General features: G+C 38.4%; 1 protein-coding gene across 1 annotated transcript in view; it reads left to right on the top strand.

The window, feature by feature from the left end:
• The window catches only part of Rfc1 (replication factor C subunit 1), a 70,630-nt gene that overhangs the window by 45,040 nt on the left and 6,830 nt on the right, over nucleotides 1-18,760 (top strand). The window contains 12 exon segments of the mRNA XM_047566151.1: nucleotides 2,665-2,844; nucleotides 4,633-4,737; nucleotides 6,547-6,952; nucleotides 8,436-8,545; nucleotides 10,593-10,707; nucleotides 12,064-12,155; nucleotides 12,340-12,477; nucleotides 12,583-12,678; nucleotides 13,053-13,151; nucleotides 14,924-15,078; nucleotides 15,193-15,310; nucleotides 17,369-17,514. Of these exon segments, the coding sequence (XP_047422107.1) occupies nucleotides 2,665-2,844; nucleotides 4,633-4,737; nucleotides 6,547-6,952; nucleotides 8,436-8,545; nucleotides 10,593-10,707; nucleotides 12,064-12,155; nucleotides 12,340-12,477; nucleotides 12,583-12,678; nucleotides 13,053-13,151; nucleotides 14,924-15,078; nucleotides 15,193-15,310; nucleotides 17,369-17,514 (1,760 nt within the window).

Raw genomic sequence — 18,760 nt, forward strand, 5'->3', positions numbered from 1 at the left:
AGCCTAAAGAAAAAGATTAAATAGATTATTATTTAATTGTAATCATATGTCCATGATGGAAAAATCCAGGGTGCTCTTAATGTAATAGAGGAACTAGGGCCTGGATGGGACATGAAGAACACATGACTTTTACATGGGGGCTTTAAAAATGAAAGGAATTTATGGGGTGTCACGGAGTTGTGGTGACATGGTGATCTGGGCAGAGGGATCAGCATGTGGGATGTGCTTGAAGGCAGAAGGATCTTGCATGGCATGTTTGAGGAACCAAAAGAAAACTGATATCAATACAGCAGTGACCAAGGAATGAAAGGGGCCATATCTTGTGGGACCTCATGTCAGGTTTCTGTGTAAGAAAAGGGGTTTTAAGTGGGGGGCTGACTTGACCAGATTTGCATATCTGAATTAGCACTGACTGCTGAGTCTAGGCTGCTGTGGCAAGGCAGAAATAAATAGAGGAAGATCAATGAGGAGATGTGGTAAGAAGTGATAGGCTTGTCTGGGGGAACAGCGACGGTAGGCGTGGGGTGGTTTCAGTGAGAGGTAAATCTGCAGGGCTTGGTGATAACTGGAAGAGGGAACTGAGGAAGAGTGAGCACAAGGATGATCTGGTTATGAGTAACTAGGTGAACACTGATGCTGCTGGAGCAGAGCCAGTTTGGAAAGATGTTTTAAATGTCATGTGGAAATGCTGAGTAGACAAATGTGTATGTAGGGATGGAACTCAAAGTCAAGACTAGATGTAACCTTAGGCATTATTGGCATGTAGATAATATTTGAAGGGATTGATATTATCTGATAAAGTTGTAATGAATGGAAATGGGAGAGGGCCTTGTCCACAATATCTTTGTGAAGTTGGAGTGGGGGTGAAAACTAAAAGGAGATCAAGAAGAAGCAACCACTAACATATGAGAAAAGTCTTTTAAGGGTGGCACAGAAGCGAAGGCAAGAGAGTACTTTTAAAATGATAGCATGATTAAGTCTGTCATGTTGAGATTCTAGGAAAAATGAGACTGGAAATTGTCCATATCATCTAGTGGTGTGAACAGAGGTCCTTCGTGACCCTAGCTAGAGCAGTTTCAGTGGAATGTAGAGAGGCAGTGCCTGATGAAAGTGGGCTGAAGTGAGTATGGGAGACAAAATGGAGACAGCACACGTAGTTTTGTATATGTAACCATAAATGGAGATTAGTAGTTCCCCTAATAAAGAGAGGATGAGGATGGTGTAGCTGTGGGGTGGCAAGGGGAAAGGGGTGGGCCTGGAGGGGCTTGTGGATTGTACAGGAAGCTACAGAAAGATGTTAGTCTAGTGCCCAGGTTACCACTGAAAGACTAAATAAGCCACTACTTGAGAGGACTTGAGGCAGAGTGGTGTCCTTAGGGGACAGCAGGGTTTCAGTGATGGTAAGAGTGTGGGGGGAAATGTTGGAAGAGAGGTCGAGGAGAGATTTGCTGCTCCTAGTAAGACCTACAGAGGAGTTCTAGAACGGAGGGATTGGGTGAGGAGGCTGGAAGTGCTGAGGTTGGATAAGCAAAAAGATATTCAGAACCATAGTGGTGGAGCGCTCGGGAAATAGCAGATGATTGGGGTTTGAGTTTGGGGGCTTCCATGTGGAGTGTTCCAGGGTTATTTTGAATCTGTCAAGAGGAAGTACCTGTAGTATTGCAGTGGGTCATTTCAATCCTAGAACTGTGTCCTGGATTGGAAGGATTGATCTTGTGGTGGGTTAGTCTTTGGATTTTGTGTAGTTGCTTTTCAAGTCTGTTTTAAGTCTGTTGATCTCAGTTCTCTATTCACAGAGTAATAGGATCTGGGTACCGCTCAGGATGCTGAGGCAGGAGGATTACAGGTTCAAAGCCAGCAACTTAATGAGGCCCTAAGCAACTTTGTGAGAATTGTTTTCCTTGTCTCAAAATACAAAATAAAAAAAGGACTGGGGATGTGGTTCAGTGTTTAAGTGCCACTGGGTTTAATCCCTGGTTAAAAACAAACATATAAAACAAGAGTGATAGTAATTTCTCATGTTGTGAATGATTTTCACTTTGCTTGGTTGTGTAATTTCGTTGATCTAATTCTAAAATAAAAGTTTATAACATAGTTGCAGTTATGATTATATGTTTTTTCCATTTAGCTTTCTTTGGCCAGTGTTTCTTAGATTATCAGTTATCTTTCCAATCAAGGGATAATATGATCTTGCCTTTAAGTTCCTGCCAGTTGTTGGATTTACTGTCCTAGCATAGTCAGCAGAGAGAAGGAGAGGGTTCCAACTTCTTAAGATAAGATTTTCATAATTAAAATTTTCCTTTTTAACAATAGCAAGAGATTCTATGGGTGGATTTCATTTGGTTGTTTAAAGTTATGCAAGTTGGTTATCTAACAGATATGAAAAGAATAAAATGGAAAAATTGTATGAATGGGAAAAGCTTGCTAACAGAATTATTTTTCTTGTAGCTTATTAAAAAAATTTAAAATGTTAACTACCTAAGAATTTCTCAGGATTTAGTTTCAGGTTCTGCTTATTTGCTGTAAATTTCCAGCCAATTTTTCATGCCAAGGTTACTTATGATGTCAAATGAGAAAAATCAGCTTGCTGCAGTTTTGTTGCCAAATATTTCTTTGGAAAGCTACCATGTAATTTCTTCTCTGCTTGAACATTTTGGTTTTTAGGGAGCTGAAAATTGCTTGGAAGGCCTTATATTTGTGATCACAGGAGTGCTGGAGTCCATTGAACGAGATGAAGCCAAGTCTTTAATTGAACGTTACGGGGGAAAAGTAACAGGAAATGTCAGCAAGAAAACAAACTACCTTGTCATGGGTCGTGATAGTGGACAGTCCAAGAGTGATAAGGTGGGTCCTGCTGTGCTCCCTGTACAGTGGAAGGCTGCTTCCTTGGTATGCTCTTGGTGTGACCGTGGGTAGTAATGCCCTTTACATTTAGAATTAAATGAGGGGAAAAACAGGAAAAGTAATTTCATCTCTATTATTTCTTCTTTATGTAAGTGCTGGTGGCTTCAACCCCAGGTTCTTGGTTTTCTAATTGAAGGCGTAGTTCCTCTTTGTCTTTCTTACTGTCTTCTAGTTTAAAAAACAAAAACAAAAACAAAACTTTTTTCAAGATAGAAATAAGTGCAGTTAGTATTCCTATATAGGTCACAGTGTATTCCATCCTAAATTTTTTTTACTGGAATCTCTAAGGGAAGATTCAGGTCTGTTGGCTTGGATTGTCTTTAGCTACAAGTAACAGAATATCCAACTCAGTTTGTGATTCAGACAAACTGTTGCTTATTTTCCTCACCTAACAAGAATCTCAGAGGTCAGCAGTTGCTGTGATGGCTTAGCAGCTGGGGAGTGTAGCCAGGCTCTTGCCACCCTCCATTGCCATCTTTCCTCAGTCCTCATGCCTGTTGCCTCAATCAAGGCAGGACAAAGGGCCCAGGGACAAGATGTCATAATAGCTGCGCATGGTCTGACAAACATCTTCCCAGAAACACCTCCTGTAGAGTTCCACCACAGTCTCATTGGCTAGAGCTGTCACGTGGACATTCAGAGCTCTAAGTGAGGTTGGGGAGGAGCAGGAGTTCTCTGGTTGTCTTAGAACAGCTGTACTCCATCACTTGGATGGACACATTGGAGTTTTGCTAGCAGAGAAGAAGGTGGTGGGAAATGTCTACTGTATGAGTCAAACATAGGAGAGAGAGTGAAGAAACTGAACTTAGATCCTGGTGTCTTTGCTCTTTTCTGGAAGAAAAAGTTCACAAAAGTAGTATTGTTAGCTGGGTATGATGGTGCACACTTGTAATCCTAATGACTTGGGAGGCTGAGGCAGGAGGATTCCAAGTTCTAAACCAGCCTTAGCAATTTAGTGAGAACCTGCCTCAAAAAAAAAAAAAAAAAAAAAAAGAAAAAGAAAAAAGAAATAATAATGTGACACTTCAGCTGTTAGCACATCACTCTTAAGGAGTATATCTATCATTTTCTCTCTCTCTCTTTTCTTTTTTTGGTACTGGGGATTGAACCCAGGGTTGCTTAACTACTGAGCCACATCCCCAGCCCTTTTTTATATTTTATTAGAGATAGGATCTTGCTGAGTTGCTAATAAGTGCCTCACTAAGTTACTGAGGTTGGCTTTGAACTAGCCATCCTCCTGCCTCAGCCTCCCTAGCTGCTGAGATTACAGGCATGTGATACCGTGCCTGGCATTTTCTTTCTTTCTTTTTAATGGTGCTTTTTCAGTGAATGGTTTTGCTTTTTAAAAATCCTAGCGTTGCTGGGTGCAGTGGCACATACCTGTAATCTCAATGGCACAGGAAGCCGAAGCAGGAGGATCACAAGTTTGAGGCCAGCATCAACAATTTAGCACGACCTTAAGCAATTTAGTGAGATCTTGCCTCAAAGTAAAAAATTTAAAAAAGGATTGGGAATGTAGCTCAGGGGTAAAGTGTTCCTGGTTCAACCCTCAGTACCCACTGTCCCCCCAAAATTCTAGTGTTACCTAATTTACAAATACAAATGTGGCAATTCCCCTCCTAATAGGCTCTGGAATCCTTTTTTTTTTTTTTTTTTCTTTTTTCTTTCCTTGTTTCAGAAATGAATGGTTAGGATGCAGTTTTGATGATTTTCATTTTTAATCAACAGGCAGCAGCCTTGGGGACAAAAATTATTGATGAAGATGGACTATTGAATTTGATTCGAACTATGCCAGGCAAGAAGTCTAAGTATGAAATAGCAGTTGAAGCTGAGGTTTGTATAAATGAACTTGATTTATTTAAGTCAGAACATAGAAATGTTTCCTATTTAAAGGATACATATCTTATGTGGATACAGGTTCATTGACTAGAAGATTAACTGTTCCTTTTACCACAAATGAACTTAACCTTATTTCCTTTTGACCTGGAGGACTCTCTTCAGGATGTCTTCTATGGTGTATTTCCTTACCTTTCTTAAAAGAATATGTAGAATAAGAGAGGCGGAGAGAGGGCAGTGTATTGCATATATCAACTTGTTAAACTTTCCTTGCATCTCACATTCTTACGTTGTCTTTACTGCAAAAGATACAGCTTAGGAGTTCTTTAAAGGATATGTTATAGGCATTAGCATGATTCATCCTTAGTTAGTAATGAACTATTAGGGCTTTTTCTGTTTTAACAGAAACTCAGCCTGTCTTGGTTTTAGTAGAAAACAAAAAAATGGTCATCTCATATAGCTAAACTGAGCTAAGAGCAGGGTGGGTCTCGTGGAGGAACTATAGAACCCTTTCATTTTCTGTCTTTCTGCTTCTCTTAGTGTTAGCCTCATTAATTCCAACAATATATAGCTGCTTTTTTCACAAGCAGGAGCAAAGAGGTCTGCCATCACACGATTAACATCCCTAGCACTGTCACCAATGTGGCAAGATTATCTATCCAGTTTATTACATATTAGATATTAGAAATATATGAGGGGATGATTTGGATTATGTAACTCTAGTAAGTTGTTGAAAACAGGAAATTAACATTGTTTTGGAGAATCTTTCAGTTTTGGTATCTTTGATGTTTTCTCTTGATTAGATTGAGTTACTTGTTTGGCAGGAGTACCCCCTTCTTAGTGCATGATATGTACATGATGCTGGCATGTCTTGTTCAGTTAGTTGGTTGACATGATGTCTGCCTGGTTTCTGCTCTAGTATAGAAACTGTTTTCCCCATTGTAATTGATAACTATCTTGGGTAGATACTTTAAGATTATGCTAAATATTCTTTATCACTGATAAAGACACTTAACATTTTTAGAAATTGAAATATTATGTACATACTATAAAAGTCAACCTTTTTTAGTTGTGTAAGTCGGTCACATGAGTGTGTAACCTTCACCACTGATTCCAGAACATTGTCATTACCCCAAAAAGAGACCTGATGCTCAGTTGCAGTCACTCATCATACCTACCAGCTGGCAATTACTAATCTACCTTCTCTTTCTGTGGACTTGCCTATTCTGGACATTTCATGTAAATAGAATCATACAGTATGTGACCTTTTACTTAGCATAATGGTTTCAGTGTTCACCTATGTTGTAGCATATATTAGTACTTTACTCCTTTTTATGGGTGAATTATGTTCTGTGTCAAATAGACTGCATTTTGTTTATCCAGTTATCAGTTGATGGACATTTGAGTTGTTTCCATCTTTTTGGCTATATTATATGTGTTGTATAATATAATGTTGCTATGAACATTTGTATTCAAATTTTTGTGAAGGCATTAACTTTTAACTAGTCAGGAAACTTTGAAAGAAAAATCTTTTAAATCATTGCACTCTTTTCAAAATTTAAATTAGAGTTCTTATTACTTTAAAAAACAACAACAGCATGTTCTTTACTTTAGTGTGTTTGTTGTTAATTTTTATCTAGTTTGGAAAGTGTTGCTTCTCACAAACTGTAGGGTCCATCATGAAAAGACTGGCCCAGATTAAGTAGTTCACTTGGGTATCTCAGGTTGCTTTAGAGTACATTTAACAGAATTGAAAATTTCTGTGTCTCATCAGGTTTCTTTTTCTCTCATTTTTCGCTTTTTAAGATGAAGAAAGAAAAATCCAAATTGGAGAGAACACCCCAAAAAAATAACCAAGGAAAAAGAAAATGTAGTCCAACCAAGAAGGAATCAGAATCTAAAAAGAGCAAGCTAACTCCTAAAAGGGACAGTTCCATAAAAGCAGTAAAAAAGGAGACAGAGGATATAAACGTGCCTCGGAGAGGCCTGGACTTTAAGGAGCAGGTGGCCCAGGACACACAGGGTGATAGCAAGACTAGGGAATTAACTGACAGCAGCGAAAGCAAAGTGGAAAATTTGCTCTGGGTGGATAAATACAAGCCAACTTCACTCAAGACCATAATTGGACAGCAAGGTGACCAGAGCTGTGCCAATAAACTGCTGCGCTGGCTCCGAAATTGGCATAAGAGTTCTCCTGAAGAGAAAAAACATGGTGATTTTACAACTTCACTCATTTTTCTGTGTCTGTCAACATGTAATTGCTCAGTTGCACACACATGCAAAAGGCTAATGGTTGGTTCATTCATCTGTCAGCAAGCTCTTATTGAGGCTTGCTCTGAGCCCAGGTGCTGTATTAGACCTGGTGGTGCTGTTGTGAACAAAGCCCCTCAGGAGCTCACAGGTGGTAGGGGAGACATATGAACCAGCCATTGAAATGCATTGTGCCAAGTACTGTTAGAGGGGTAAGTATAGGGTGCTGCTGGGTGGAAGTGTGGGGGCAGGGATGAAGATGTGTGCTCCCATCCCTGAAGGAATGGATGGCTTCTCTAAGGCTTGGAATCCAAGTAGGAGATAGCCAGGTAAAGGGGTGGGTGGATTTTGGGTGGGAAAGAGAGCGGGAACTCAGAATGCCCAAAGCACTAGGGTGAAAGGTATGAGTAAATAACTGAGGCATGCACACAGAACAGGCAACCTAAAATCCCAGTAGCATGTGACTTGCTTTTGGTAAGCCTGATAGGCCTGCACTTCTGTAGTTTCTGTCCTTGTTTACCATGTAACCGTCATGAAAAATGAAAAGTCAAAATATATGTTTAATGTCCAAAGTATTTTGGGAACTGAGATTTCAGATTACAATGTAGTAGTGTTGGTAGTGTTTTGTTAAGTTTTAGCCATAGCCCTAGTAGATAGTTTGTGAAAAATAACAAGACAAACCTTAGGATCTTAGCAAATCCCCAAAGTGTAACTGGGTCATTAATACCTACATGGCTGCCAGACTTTGCAGGCAGTGCCAGATTACTTTATTCGTAATATAATTCTAATGACTCAGTTTAAGATTTAGTTAAGTTTTAATTTTTTGTTTTCTGAAACCATATAAAACCTACCTTAAAAGGGGAACAAGTATTTTGTATGCCTGGAGAAGACTTTAAGACTACAAATGAACTATAATCTCTTTTTCTGTGCTCATGAATAGCAGGTGCAGCCATCTGTCTGTTTTTGAGTATGCATTGAGTCCCTATATGTGCCAGTACTTATGTAGTAAGGGTAGGAAGAAAGTTCTAACTTTGAACTGTGCAAGATAGTTTTAGACATAGCATCTTCAATTCATTATTTCTTTTTGTGCTCATGTAACTGATTCTGGTTGTTGGCATTTATTGAGGCAGATCAGGTTCTGTGCTTAGCACTTTGATCCTCACATCACCAGTACCAGCTACTTCACTGTTACTGGAGATGGGTAGAATCAGGATTGAAACCAGGCATTGAGCACCATGGTCTGTGTTTTTGTAGGAAAGGAAGCTCAAAAAATATTGTTTCATGCCAGAGTTTGAAAGCAAATTAGTTTTCATTTTTATTCAACAAATTTAGAACTAACCTGGATGAATGCTTTCTGTGGATAGTTCACAACAACCTATCCTGCCATTCCTGAATCTCTGTTGGTAATACAGGTTAACACTCTGGAACTTCTTTTTCCCTGGCAGCAAAGTTTGGTAAATTTGCTGGCAAAGATGATGGCTCTAGTTTTAAAGCAGCATTGCTCTCAGGCCCTCCAGGTGTTGGCAAAACCACCACAGCTTCTCTGGTGTGTCAGGTGGGTGCACTATCTAGTATGGTTGTAAAGATAACCTTGCGTGTCAATTAATGCTTGTGTGTGTGATGTATGTATAAACCTGCTGTGTATATTTTTCTAAAATCCAACTTTTAAAAATTTACTTTGGTTCTGGTAATATTTGTTATTTTCATCCTTTTTGAGATAATATACTAGTGCTCATTATCTGTGGGGGATACATTCCAAGACCCCTAGTGGATGCCTGAAGCCTCAGATGGAACTGTATCCTACGTATACTATTTTTTCCTATATGCCCCAGAGCATGGCCACATAATAATCTGTCCTTCCAAGTTTTATTGCCCTGGTACCTTCTTTGCATCACTACTATTGTTCTTTGGACCATTATTAAGTAAAATAAGGGTTATTTGAACACAAGCACTGCCTTACTGTGGTACTTGATCTAATAAACAGGGCAGTTTCTAAGTGACTAATGGGCAGGTAGTGCATACAGAGGGGAAATGCCACACAAAGGGCTGACTCATGTCCTGAGCAGGATGGAGCAGGACAGCCTGAGGTTTCAACATGTTACCCAGAATGGCATGCAATTTAAAACTTAGCAATTATTTATTTCTAGAATTTTCCACTTAATATTTTCAGATTATGGTTGACAAAGGGTGACTGAAATCTCAAAAAGTAAAACTGTGGATTGGGGCAAGTGGCTAATGAAATAAGTAAAATTCACTTTTGAGCCAGTCAGTATGCTATCATTAAGGCACTTGGATACATTATCTTTTAGATACAGGTTGAACTTTCCTAATATGCAAATCTGAAATTCAAAATGTTCTGAAACCCCAAAACTTTTTGATGAGACACTCAAAAAAAGTTTCAGGTTTTGGAACATTTGTGGATTTCAGATTTTCAAGTTAAGAATGCTACTCCCAATAAAATCTATGTCACTATTCCAAAATCTGAAAAACCCTGAAACCTGAAATACTTCTGGTCCCAAGCATTTCAGACAAGGGGTGCTCAACCTGTACTGTAAATAGCTGTTACAGACCCTGAAAGATATAAATATCTCATATACTTTTGTAACAATTCTGTGTATTCAATATATGTCCTCTTATGATCCTCATGTGACAGATAAATCATGAGAAGGGAGACAGGTGGCACTGTCTGAACCTGGGTGGTCTGACTCTGGGTTCCTGCTCTTCACCACCATGTGATTCTACCTGATTTCTTGTCTCTATTGCTGCTGCCTCTCCAGACAGTGAGAGGCACTAGAGTATATCAGAGTTCTTTGTTGTTATCAGAATAAGAAGGACTATATATTTATTGCTGAATTCCTAGTTCTCTGCCTCATAAGCTGGTAATTTCTTTGGTCTTTGTTGTATGGATCAGAACATAAAATTTAAATATAAGTTTTTACCTATTTTTCACTGTACTTAGAAACATTAAAAGAAAAGCAGCAAAGCGATGTATTTTTTTCCTGATGCCTACATTTTGAGCACTATTTTTTCTCCCTTGTTATCATTGCTTTTTTTTTTTTTTTTTTTTTGGTAATTAAAAATAAAGCATTTTTAAAGCAAATCAGTTTTGGAATCAGAATAACTTGAATTTTCCTGATTAAAGAGGAAAGTTGTATATTGGGATAGTCTGGAAAGAATGACTTAATTTCTAATTTTATAATTTATCTTAGGCACAAATTACTTTTTGTTATTTTATAGTAGATTAATTCTTTATCTGATAGTGAATTCTTGGGGGTTTTATATTTAAATTTTTTAGGGGTTTAAGAATCAAACTTTGTAAAATTGTTCAAGTATATTCTTCCAGATTAGCGATTTACTAGCTGAGGCTTGAAGATCACACTTCCATGTGTTTCTATACATGGGTGTGCTGTCTACATGTGATATTTAAAAAATGGCTAATATTTTGAGGCATATTATAGTTAAAATCATTGCCTGTTAGTATCATACTTGATATTTTTACCTATGGTTTTCTATGTGATTTTTGCATTCTCTTTCTTCTTAATGAACTTCCCCTTTTGTTTAATTTGCATTGTGATAGTAATGATGTCTGATATTTTGATTAGGAATTAGGATACAGCTACGTGGAACTAAATGCAAGTGACACTCGGAGTAAGAACAATTTGAAGGCGCTTGTTGCTGAATCACTGAATAATACCAGCATCAAAGGCTTTTATTCAAGTATGTGACTTTTTGAACTGTTGTTTTGTAACAAGTATTGAGTACTGCTGTGCAGCAGGCACCCTGCTAAATCTTGGGGCTATCAAGAAAATAAGAAAGGCCTCTGATATAACCCTTATGGGATAAAAATTACCCTGCTTTAGGCTTAGAGATTTCTAAGACTATGGTAAAAATGTGTAAATGCACATTTTGGCATTTTGCATATGATTTTAGAGGATTCACAGGAAAATAAATATAATTCAATGTGATGAGTGAGGTCATAAGGCCTGTGGATGAGGAATGATCATGTTTGGGGCACTGGCTAAGCTAGTGAGCTGTAAAAGATGGTATTTATTTATTTGAAAGGTCTTGAAGAAAGAGAGATCTCTCTGGAGGTAGAAGATGTCATCTCAGGCAAAAGTAGTAGAAGAAAAGAAAAAACACAGTGTGAAAGTGCCCACTGTATTTCAGGCCTGTGGTTGGTGATCCTGAATGGACAGAGTTCATGGGTGAATTAAGATGCCAACTTAAGGAATAAACTGTCTGTTTAGAACCTGTGGTATACTGCTGGTCACTTGAATTCTTGGTGCTTTAAGTGGTAGAAAATCTTTGTTTAAAAGAAGTTGCTCAGGAAATGTCACTCTTGTTCATGGCTGGAGAGAGTAGCCTGGTTGTATTTCTCAAGAGTTTAATTGTATACACCCTCTAACCAGAAATTCCAGTTCCTGGAATTCAGCTATTGCTATACTGGTTTGTGTGTAAAATGACTGACATGCGTATTAAGTATAACTTATAGTAAAAGCTTGGAAGTATCTTAATGTTTCATTGGTAGACAGTGATTAAGTAAATTATGATACCTTTGTTAAAATGGAATATTAAATAGCTTTGAAAAAATGAAGTGTTCTAGTTGTGTGCAGTAGTGCACACCTGTAATCCCAGCAATTTGAGAGGCTGAGGCAGGAGGATGACAAGTTTGAAGCTAGCCACAGCGATTTAGTGAGGTCCTAAGCAACTGTCTCAGAATAAAAAGGGCCAGAGATGTAGTTCAGTGGTAAAGCCTCTCTGGTTTTAATCCCAGTATCAACAAAGGAAGTGTTCTATATCTACAGACAAGGGAAAACATCACCAGAATATATAAATGACAGAACTAAGGTTTACATTATTAACATGTGTAGAATTTCTCTGAAAGGGTATTCAAGAGACTATTATTTACCTCTGGGAAGGGAAACCCAGCAGAAGGGGTGTGAGAATTTACTTGTACTGCTTACTCTTAAAGTTTTTGAAGTTTAAAATGTGTTATGTAATTTTCTGTAAAATAGCAGTTTTTGAACATTGTTGTTCGTTTTTGTCCCATTCTGTTGCTTCTCACCGGCTCAGGTGCAGCAGCCCCTTCCGTAAGCACGCAACACGCGCTCATCATGGACGAAGTAGACGGCATGGCAGGCAGTGAGGACCGCGGGGGAGTGCAGGTAATGGAAGACGGTGCTTTTTGAGTTTTACTGTTCATTTTTAGATTTTTAGAAAATATTTGTTATTCATCGATATTTATAATAATCAAAGCATTGTTAGGGAAATTTTTAAAACCTAAAATACATTGTGTGATATTCTTTATTGTTTAAGTAATTATTTTTGTTTTGCAAATTTGCCTTATAGGAATTAATCAGCCTCATAAAACATACTAAAATCCCCATTATTTGTATGTGTAATGATAGAAATCATCCCAAGATTCGCTCTTTGGTTCATTACTGTTTTGATCTTCGTTTTCAAAGACCTCGGGTTGAACAGATTAAGGTATGATTCTTTTTTTTTTAATCACACTACCTTGTTTATTTAAGTTAGATTTTGAGTTCTTAGAAAGAAAACATTAAAATTACCTTCCCTCCTTTTGAATTCCAGGGTGCTATGATGTCTATTGCATTTAAAGAGGGCTTAAAGATTCCCCCACCTGCAATGAATGAAATAATTTTGGGAGCCAATCAAGATATCAGACAGGTAAATTAAATATATCTTATGACAGTTGTTGATCCTTTTGCATTAATGCCTTCACTTTTTTATTTTTTAGATTATATGAGAGTATATTTTGACATATTGTACATGCATGGAATATAACTTATTCTAATCAGGATCCTGTTCTTGAGGTCGTACATGCTGTGGAGTTACCCTGGTTGTGTTTTCATGTACAAGGATAGGAGAGTTATGTCCAATTAATTCTGTCTTTCCTATTCCCCTCCCTTTCCCCTTCATTCCCCTTTGTTTTTTGGGACTGGCTTCTTTCACTTAGCGTGATATTCTCCAGTTCTGTTTATCTTGCTGGAAGGTGAAGCAGCAGTGTTCACCCATCTTTCATTTATTTATGATTCTTTTAGGTTTTGCACAATCTGAGTATGTGGTGTGCACGAAGTAAGGCACTAACCTATGACCAGGCCAAGGCCGACTCTCACAGAGCCAAGAAGGATATCAAACTGGTAAAATACCTTCCATATCTTAGTTTCTTCCCGAGGTCAACGCTTCTTGTTCATAGGTACAAGCTTAATAGTAGTGTTGTTCCTATGCAACCCGTGGATATTTATAATAAGACATAGTGGCTAGAAGTATTTCTAATTCAAATTCATTTTTCCTCAAGGATTATTAATGATAAATTATCTGTGATAAATTTTAAGAAAGGGATAAGTTTCAATTATTTTCATGCTTGAACAGTTACAAAATAGCTTTTCCAGAGTCCCTTATGTATGGCTTTCATTTTTTCTTTTTTCACACTAGGGATTGAATTTGGTACCCTACCACTAAGCTACATCCCCAGCCCTCTACACCCCCCATTTTTTTATCGGTGCATTATAATTGTAAATATTGATGGGATTTGTTGTTACATATTTGTACAAGCACATAAATTTATAACAATATAAATTTTAATTTGGCTAATATCTAGCCCTTTTTATTTTTTATTTTGAGGCAGGGTCTCACTAAGTTGCTGAGACTGGTCTGAACTTTATGATTGTCCTGCCTCAGTCTCTCAGATAGATGCAATTACCGGTATGCTTCACCAAGCCTGGTAGCTTTTGTGTTTTGTATGGTTTTGTACCTGTTGGAATAATCTGTTTCAAGTGGTTTAGTTTAATCTCTGTGAAACCAGAGGTCTATATCAATTTCCTCTGTACTTTATTTTTTGGGGTACCAGGGATTAAGCTCAGGGGCATTCAACCACTGAGCCACATTGCCAACCTATTTTGTATTTTATTTAGAGATAGAGTCTCACTGAGTTGCTTAGTACCTCACCATTGCTGAGGATGGCTTTGAACTCGTGATCCTCCTGTCTCAGCCTCCTGAGCTGCTAGGGTTACAGGCATGTGCCACCGCACACAGCTGTGCTTCATTTTACTAGTCAGAATTTATTATTATGTTAGAACATTGATTAATGCTTTTTTTTTTTCCTTTGTCCACAATTTAAGTGTTTGTTTGTTTTTTTTAGTTAATATACTTTATTTTTTGGAACAGTTTAGTTTCACAGAAAATTGAGTGGAAGGTACAGATTTCTTCTATGCCTGTGCCACTTAACCCTCCCCAACACCCACAGCCTTTCCCCAGCCAGCTTCCCCTCCAAAGTGGTACATATGTTAAACTGTAAAATTGTTGTACATTCTATAGTTTTTTGGTTGTGCCAAAAGTCCTGTGTTCTGTTTCTTCATCCCTTTTCCCCACTTAAGCCTTGATAACCACTAAACTTTTTCCTGTTTTCGTAGTGTGCTTTCTGCAGAATGTACTATAGTTGGAATTACAATTGTGTAGTGTACAGCCTCTTGAGGTTGACTTATTTCATACAATAATATGCACCTAAGATTCCCTTCAGGTCTTTTTTATGACTTGATAAACTCTTTTTATTTTTACTTGTTGAGTAATATTCCATTGTCTGGATGTACCATAGTTTGTTTATCCAGATGCTGAAGACATCTTGGTTGCTTCCAGGTTTCAGCAATTATGAATAAAACTGCTGTAAAAATCTGTGTGCAGGTTTCTGTGTAGATGAAGTTTTCAGTTCATTTCGGTAGATACCAAGGAGTATGACTGCTGGTGTAAGAGTCAGATTAGTTTTCTAAGAATTTGCCAGACTGTCTTCCAAAGTGGCTGTACCATCCCCACCAGCAACCAGTGAGAGTGCCTGTTGCTCTGTATCATTGCATTTTTTATGCTCAGTTGTTGAGATTTTGGTCATTCTAACAGGTATGTCCTTTTCTTTCTTCAGGGCCCATTTGATGTTGCCCGGAAGGTGTTTGCAGTTGGAGAAGAGACTGCTCACATGTCGCTTATGGACAAATCGGATCTCTTTTTTCATGACTATTCAATAGCACCCCTCTTTGTCCAGGAGAACTACGTACATGTGAAGCCTGTAGCTGCAGGGTGAGCTTTCAGACTCCTGAAGGGTTAGGACAGTCTGTGAAGGCCACAAACTTGGGGGAAGGAGTGACCTAGGGTGTAGATAGTGGTGTAATCCAGACTGGTTCTTTCCTGCAGGGGTGACATGAAAAAGCACTTGATGCTTTTAAGCCGAGCAGCAGACAGCATATGCGATGGTGACTTGGTGGACAGTCAGATCCGGAGTAAGCAGAACTGGAGTCTTCTGCCCACACAGGTAAGTGTAGGGCTCTCCGTCAAGAGTGGACTTTGAACAACCACCACCAAAAGAGTGGACTTTGCTTTAGCCAAAGAGAACAAAATAGCTTTTGGCTCCTGTAATTATTTAAGGTACCAGATGAACATTATGGCTCTTCTGGCAAAAACATAATCTGTTAAGATGAAAACACTCTGATCACTATTGTCTCTCTACTAATCTGTCCTTATTTTTCAGTGTTTCAAAAATGTTTTTATATAAGTGTATGCATGGAAATAGGAAGGGTGGGTATTGGTTATAACCAAAGATGTGAATCAGAAATTTTGTTTGCCCTGTTCTGCCTTTAAAAATTCTTTTTTTTTTTTTTTTTTTTTTGTTACTGGTGGCTCTCCTAGAGAGTCACTCCTCCCTGAAGGAATGAGCCATGCCAATCAGCAGTCATCTCTGTGATGCAGGAAGTCCAATGTCCTTCTTTTTTGCTAAAGAAGCAGCTTTATATTGGGTACTGTATTTAAGTTGATATCTTTAAGTGAAAGCAGAATTTGGCAGACATTTTTATTTAAGAGTGTTGTTAGTTCTTATTTGACTTTTGTGTATTTTATAGCCTTAGTGACCTGTATGATAAGCAAAGGACTTCTTGAAGGCCCACTTTCTTTTAATTCTACCCACCTTTCTTGGCCAGAGAAAACAAAGACTTATTCTGGAGATGCAGAATCTTTTGTTTTAAAAGTGTTTTTTCCCCCTACTTAATAATTGTACCTTTGAGAATTTCTCTTAAAGAAATAATTTTAAACACAGGAAAAGCTTAATGTATAAACATATTCCCTAACGTATTAGTTCTGATAGCAGAAACTGGGAGAAAAATCTTCATATCCAGAAATAAGAGAAGGATTATTTGTGATAATCCCTTGATGAAAAATTTTGTGCCCTTTATTATGTGTAGAGATTATCTAATATGAAAAAGCAAGAGAATATTACTAGAATAAAGCAAGATACAAAGTTTATGTGGAGTATAATTCCAGCCTTTAAAAAAGCAAAACCCACTGGGTGTGGTGGCACATGCCTGTAATCCCAGCGACTCATGAGGCAGAGACAGGAGGATGGCAAGTTCAAAGCCAGCCTCAGCAAGACCCTGTCTCTAAATAAAATACAAAATAGGGTTGGGGATGTGGCTCATTTGTCAAGTGCCCCTGAGTTCAATCCCCGGTACCAAAAAACAAAAAACAAAGAAACAAAAAAAAACCCTGGCCATAAAAGATGTGTAGAGTTCCCTTTTTGATTTGGTCAAGTGCCAGTTTAATCAATTCTCTAATTATTAGACTTTCCATACATTAATCTACCTGTACTATCATTTGCTTATGTTAAAGATAATCACATTCCTCGTCAGCTAGTTCTGTGCTGTTTCTTTAGCATCCATGAGGTAACAGGTATGTGAGGTCAGTTAGCTGAGGATGCAAGCTTTCTCTGAGAGCTATCACATGTTTTGGAACAAGGTATTGATTGCAATCCATTGTTTTCTCTAGGAGAAGTTTCCCTAGAGACAGGGAAAGGGGCTTACTGCCCTGTAATTAGGTACCTGGGACAATACTGCTTCATTTTCTAGAGACCGTGTATTAGTCCATTTTCAGTTACTAGTAATGCAATACCACAGATTTTGTAAGCTTAGAGGAGAGAGGTCTAGTGAACTCAGTTATGGAGGTTTAGGGGATGGCATCTCGTGAGGCCTTCTTGCTGATAGAGTCCCAACGTGGCACAGGGCATCACATGGCAAGAGATGGAGAACATGCTTGTGTGTGTGTGCATGCGTGTGCATGTGTGTTTGATCTCTCTCTCATCAAGGTGGGGCCTCACCTTGATGGCTTTATCCAGATCGCTTTCCAGAGCCTCACCTCTAAAAACTATACTTTAAGTTTCTACCCTCTTAATACCTCACAATGGGAACTTGATTTTAACTCTTGAAGGCTTGGTGGACACACCCAAGTCCTAACTGAACCAGAGTACCCTGCTTGGAAGCCAACTAAAGAAGTAACATACTGATTTCACTTTTGGACTGCAATCGATTTTTTTCCCTCCTCTCAGGCCATTTATGCCAGTGTTCTTCCTGGGGAGTTGATGAGGGGGTACATGACCCAGTTTCCCGCCTTTCCGAGCTGGCTGGGCAAACACTCATCTACGGGCAAACACGATCGTATTGTTCAGGACCTAGCATTGCATATGAGTCTCAGGTAAGCAGAATTACTCCATTTCTGGAATTTTTTGGTGAGGAGATTAGCCTTTATCTAGTAAGACAGGATGAGTCTAAAGATTTGAGCTTTAGTTTTGATATTATTGCTAACTTTGTAAATGATCATGGATAAGTTCCTTATATTTTGTGGGCCTGAGTTTTATCATCTGTAACCAGTACAGCATTTGCTGTACCACTTAAGAGGACATTTTGATAATACAGATGATAGATGGATCATAAAAATACATTTTTAAAACTATATACATCTGAGGTAGTACTGCTCTTATTGTGATTATGCCTATTACTAGTGGGAATAGTGTCTCAGCTTCAGAAGGATTAATTGGAAAAAATTGAACTATTCAGAGAAATGAACTAGTTTTTGCCTATTTTAATAGTGAACAGATCTCATTTGAGATAGAAAACACAGTTTAGTGTGTAACAGGCGCAGGCCATTCAGGTAATTGAAAATTAATATACTTGGAAGGTTTAAAGAAGTTCAAAATACTTGTGTTTGGTACAATTTTTTTAAAATTTAAAAACAAAAAATGTGCACGTAACAAATATGAAGCAAACTTGAAGGATTTATTTATAACCGTGAATTTTAAGGCCTACGTCACTCTGCCCTGGGGTGTCCCTCCTTGAGGCTCCCACCCTGCTCCAGTGGGTTTTGAGCCCTGGACTTCCATGTTGCTTTGTGGCTGTCCCTCCCCCACTTAGACTGGACATTTGAGGTAGGAACTGAACCTGCTCCTCAGCATGTGTTGCCGAGTGGCTTACACGTGGGGCATTGTCACCAGCAGGGACATTTGTGGTTAGGTGAAGACTTTCCCACTTAACCTTTTAATCCTGATGAAGTCACTGAACTCTTGGAGGCCTCAGTTTCCCATTATCTTTACAAAATGGAAGAGTGATTTTCTTATTAGTTCTTAACATTTTTTGGGCTCCTAAGCACCTTTGAGAATCTGAAAGCTTTGATCTTTACCCCCTGCCTCAAGTGCACAGATGCTGAAATAATACGATCATAGGGAAGTACAGATCCCTGAAGTTAAGAATCCTTGATTTGAGGTATATAGATATCATCTCTAGACTTTTCTGGATTTAACGTTCTCTGATTCAATTAGAAGATGACAGTTCAACAGCTCCAGATAGTTCTTTTGTAAATGTTTCATGGTCCTGGGGTCTGTGGCTTAGGGACTCACAGTGCCTCTCCTCAGGTACTAGTGTCCTTAATTATAGAAGACTAAATC

The sequence above is a fragment of the Sciurus carolinensis genome, chromosome 10, assembly GCF_902686445.1.
Source record: "Sciurus carolinensis chromosome 10, mSciCar1.2, whole genome shotgun sequence".
NCBI classification, from domain to species: Eukaryota; Metazoa; Chordata; class Mammalia; order Rodentia; family Sciuridae; genus Sciurus; species Sciurus carolinensis.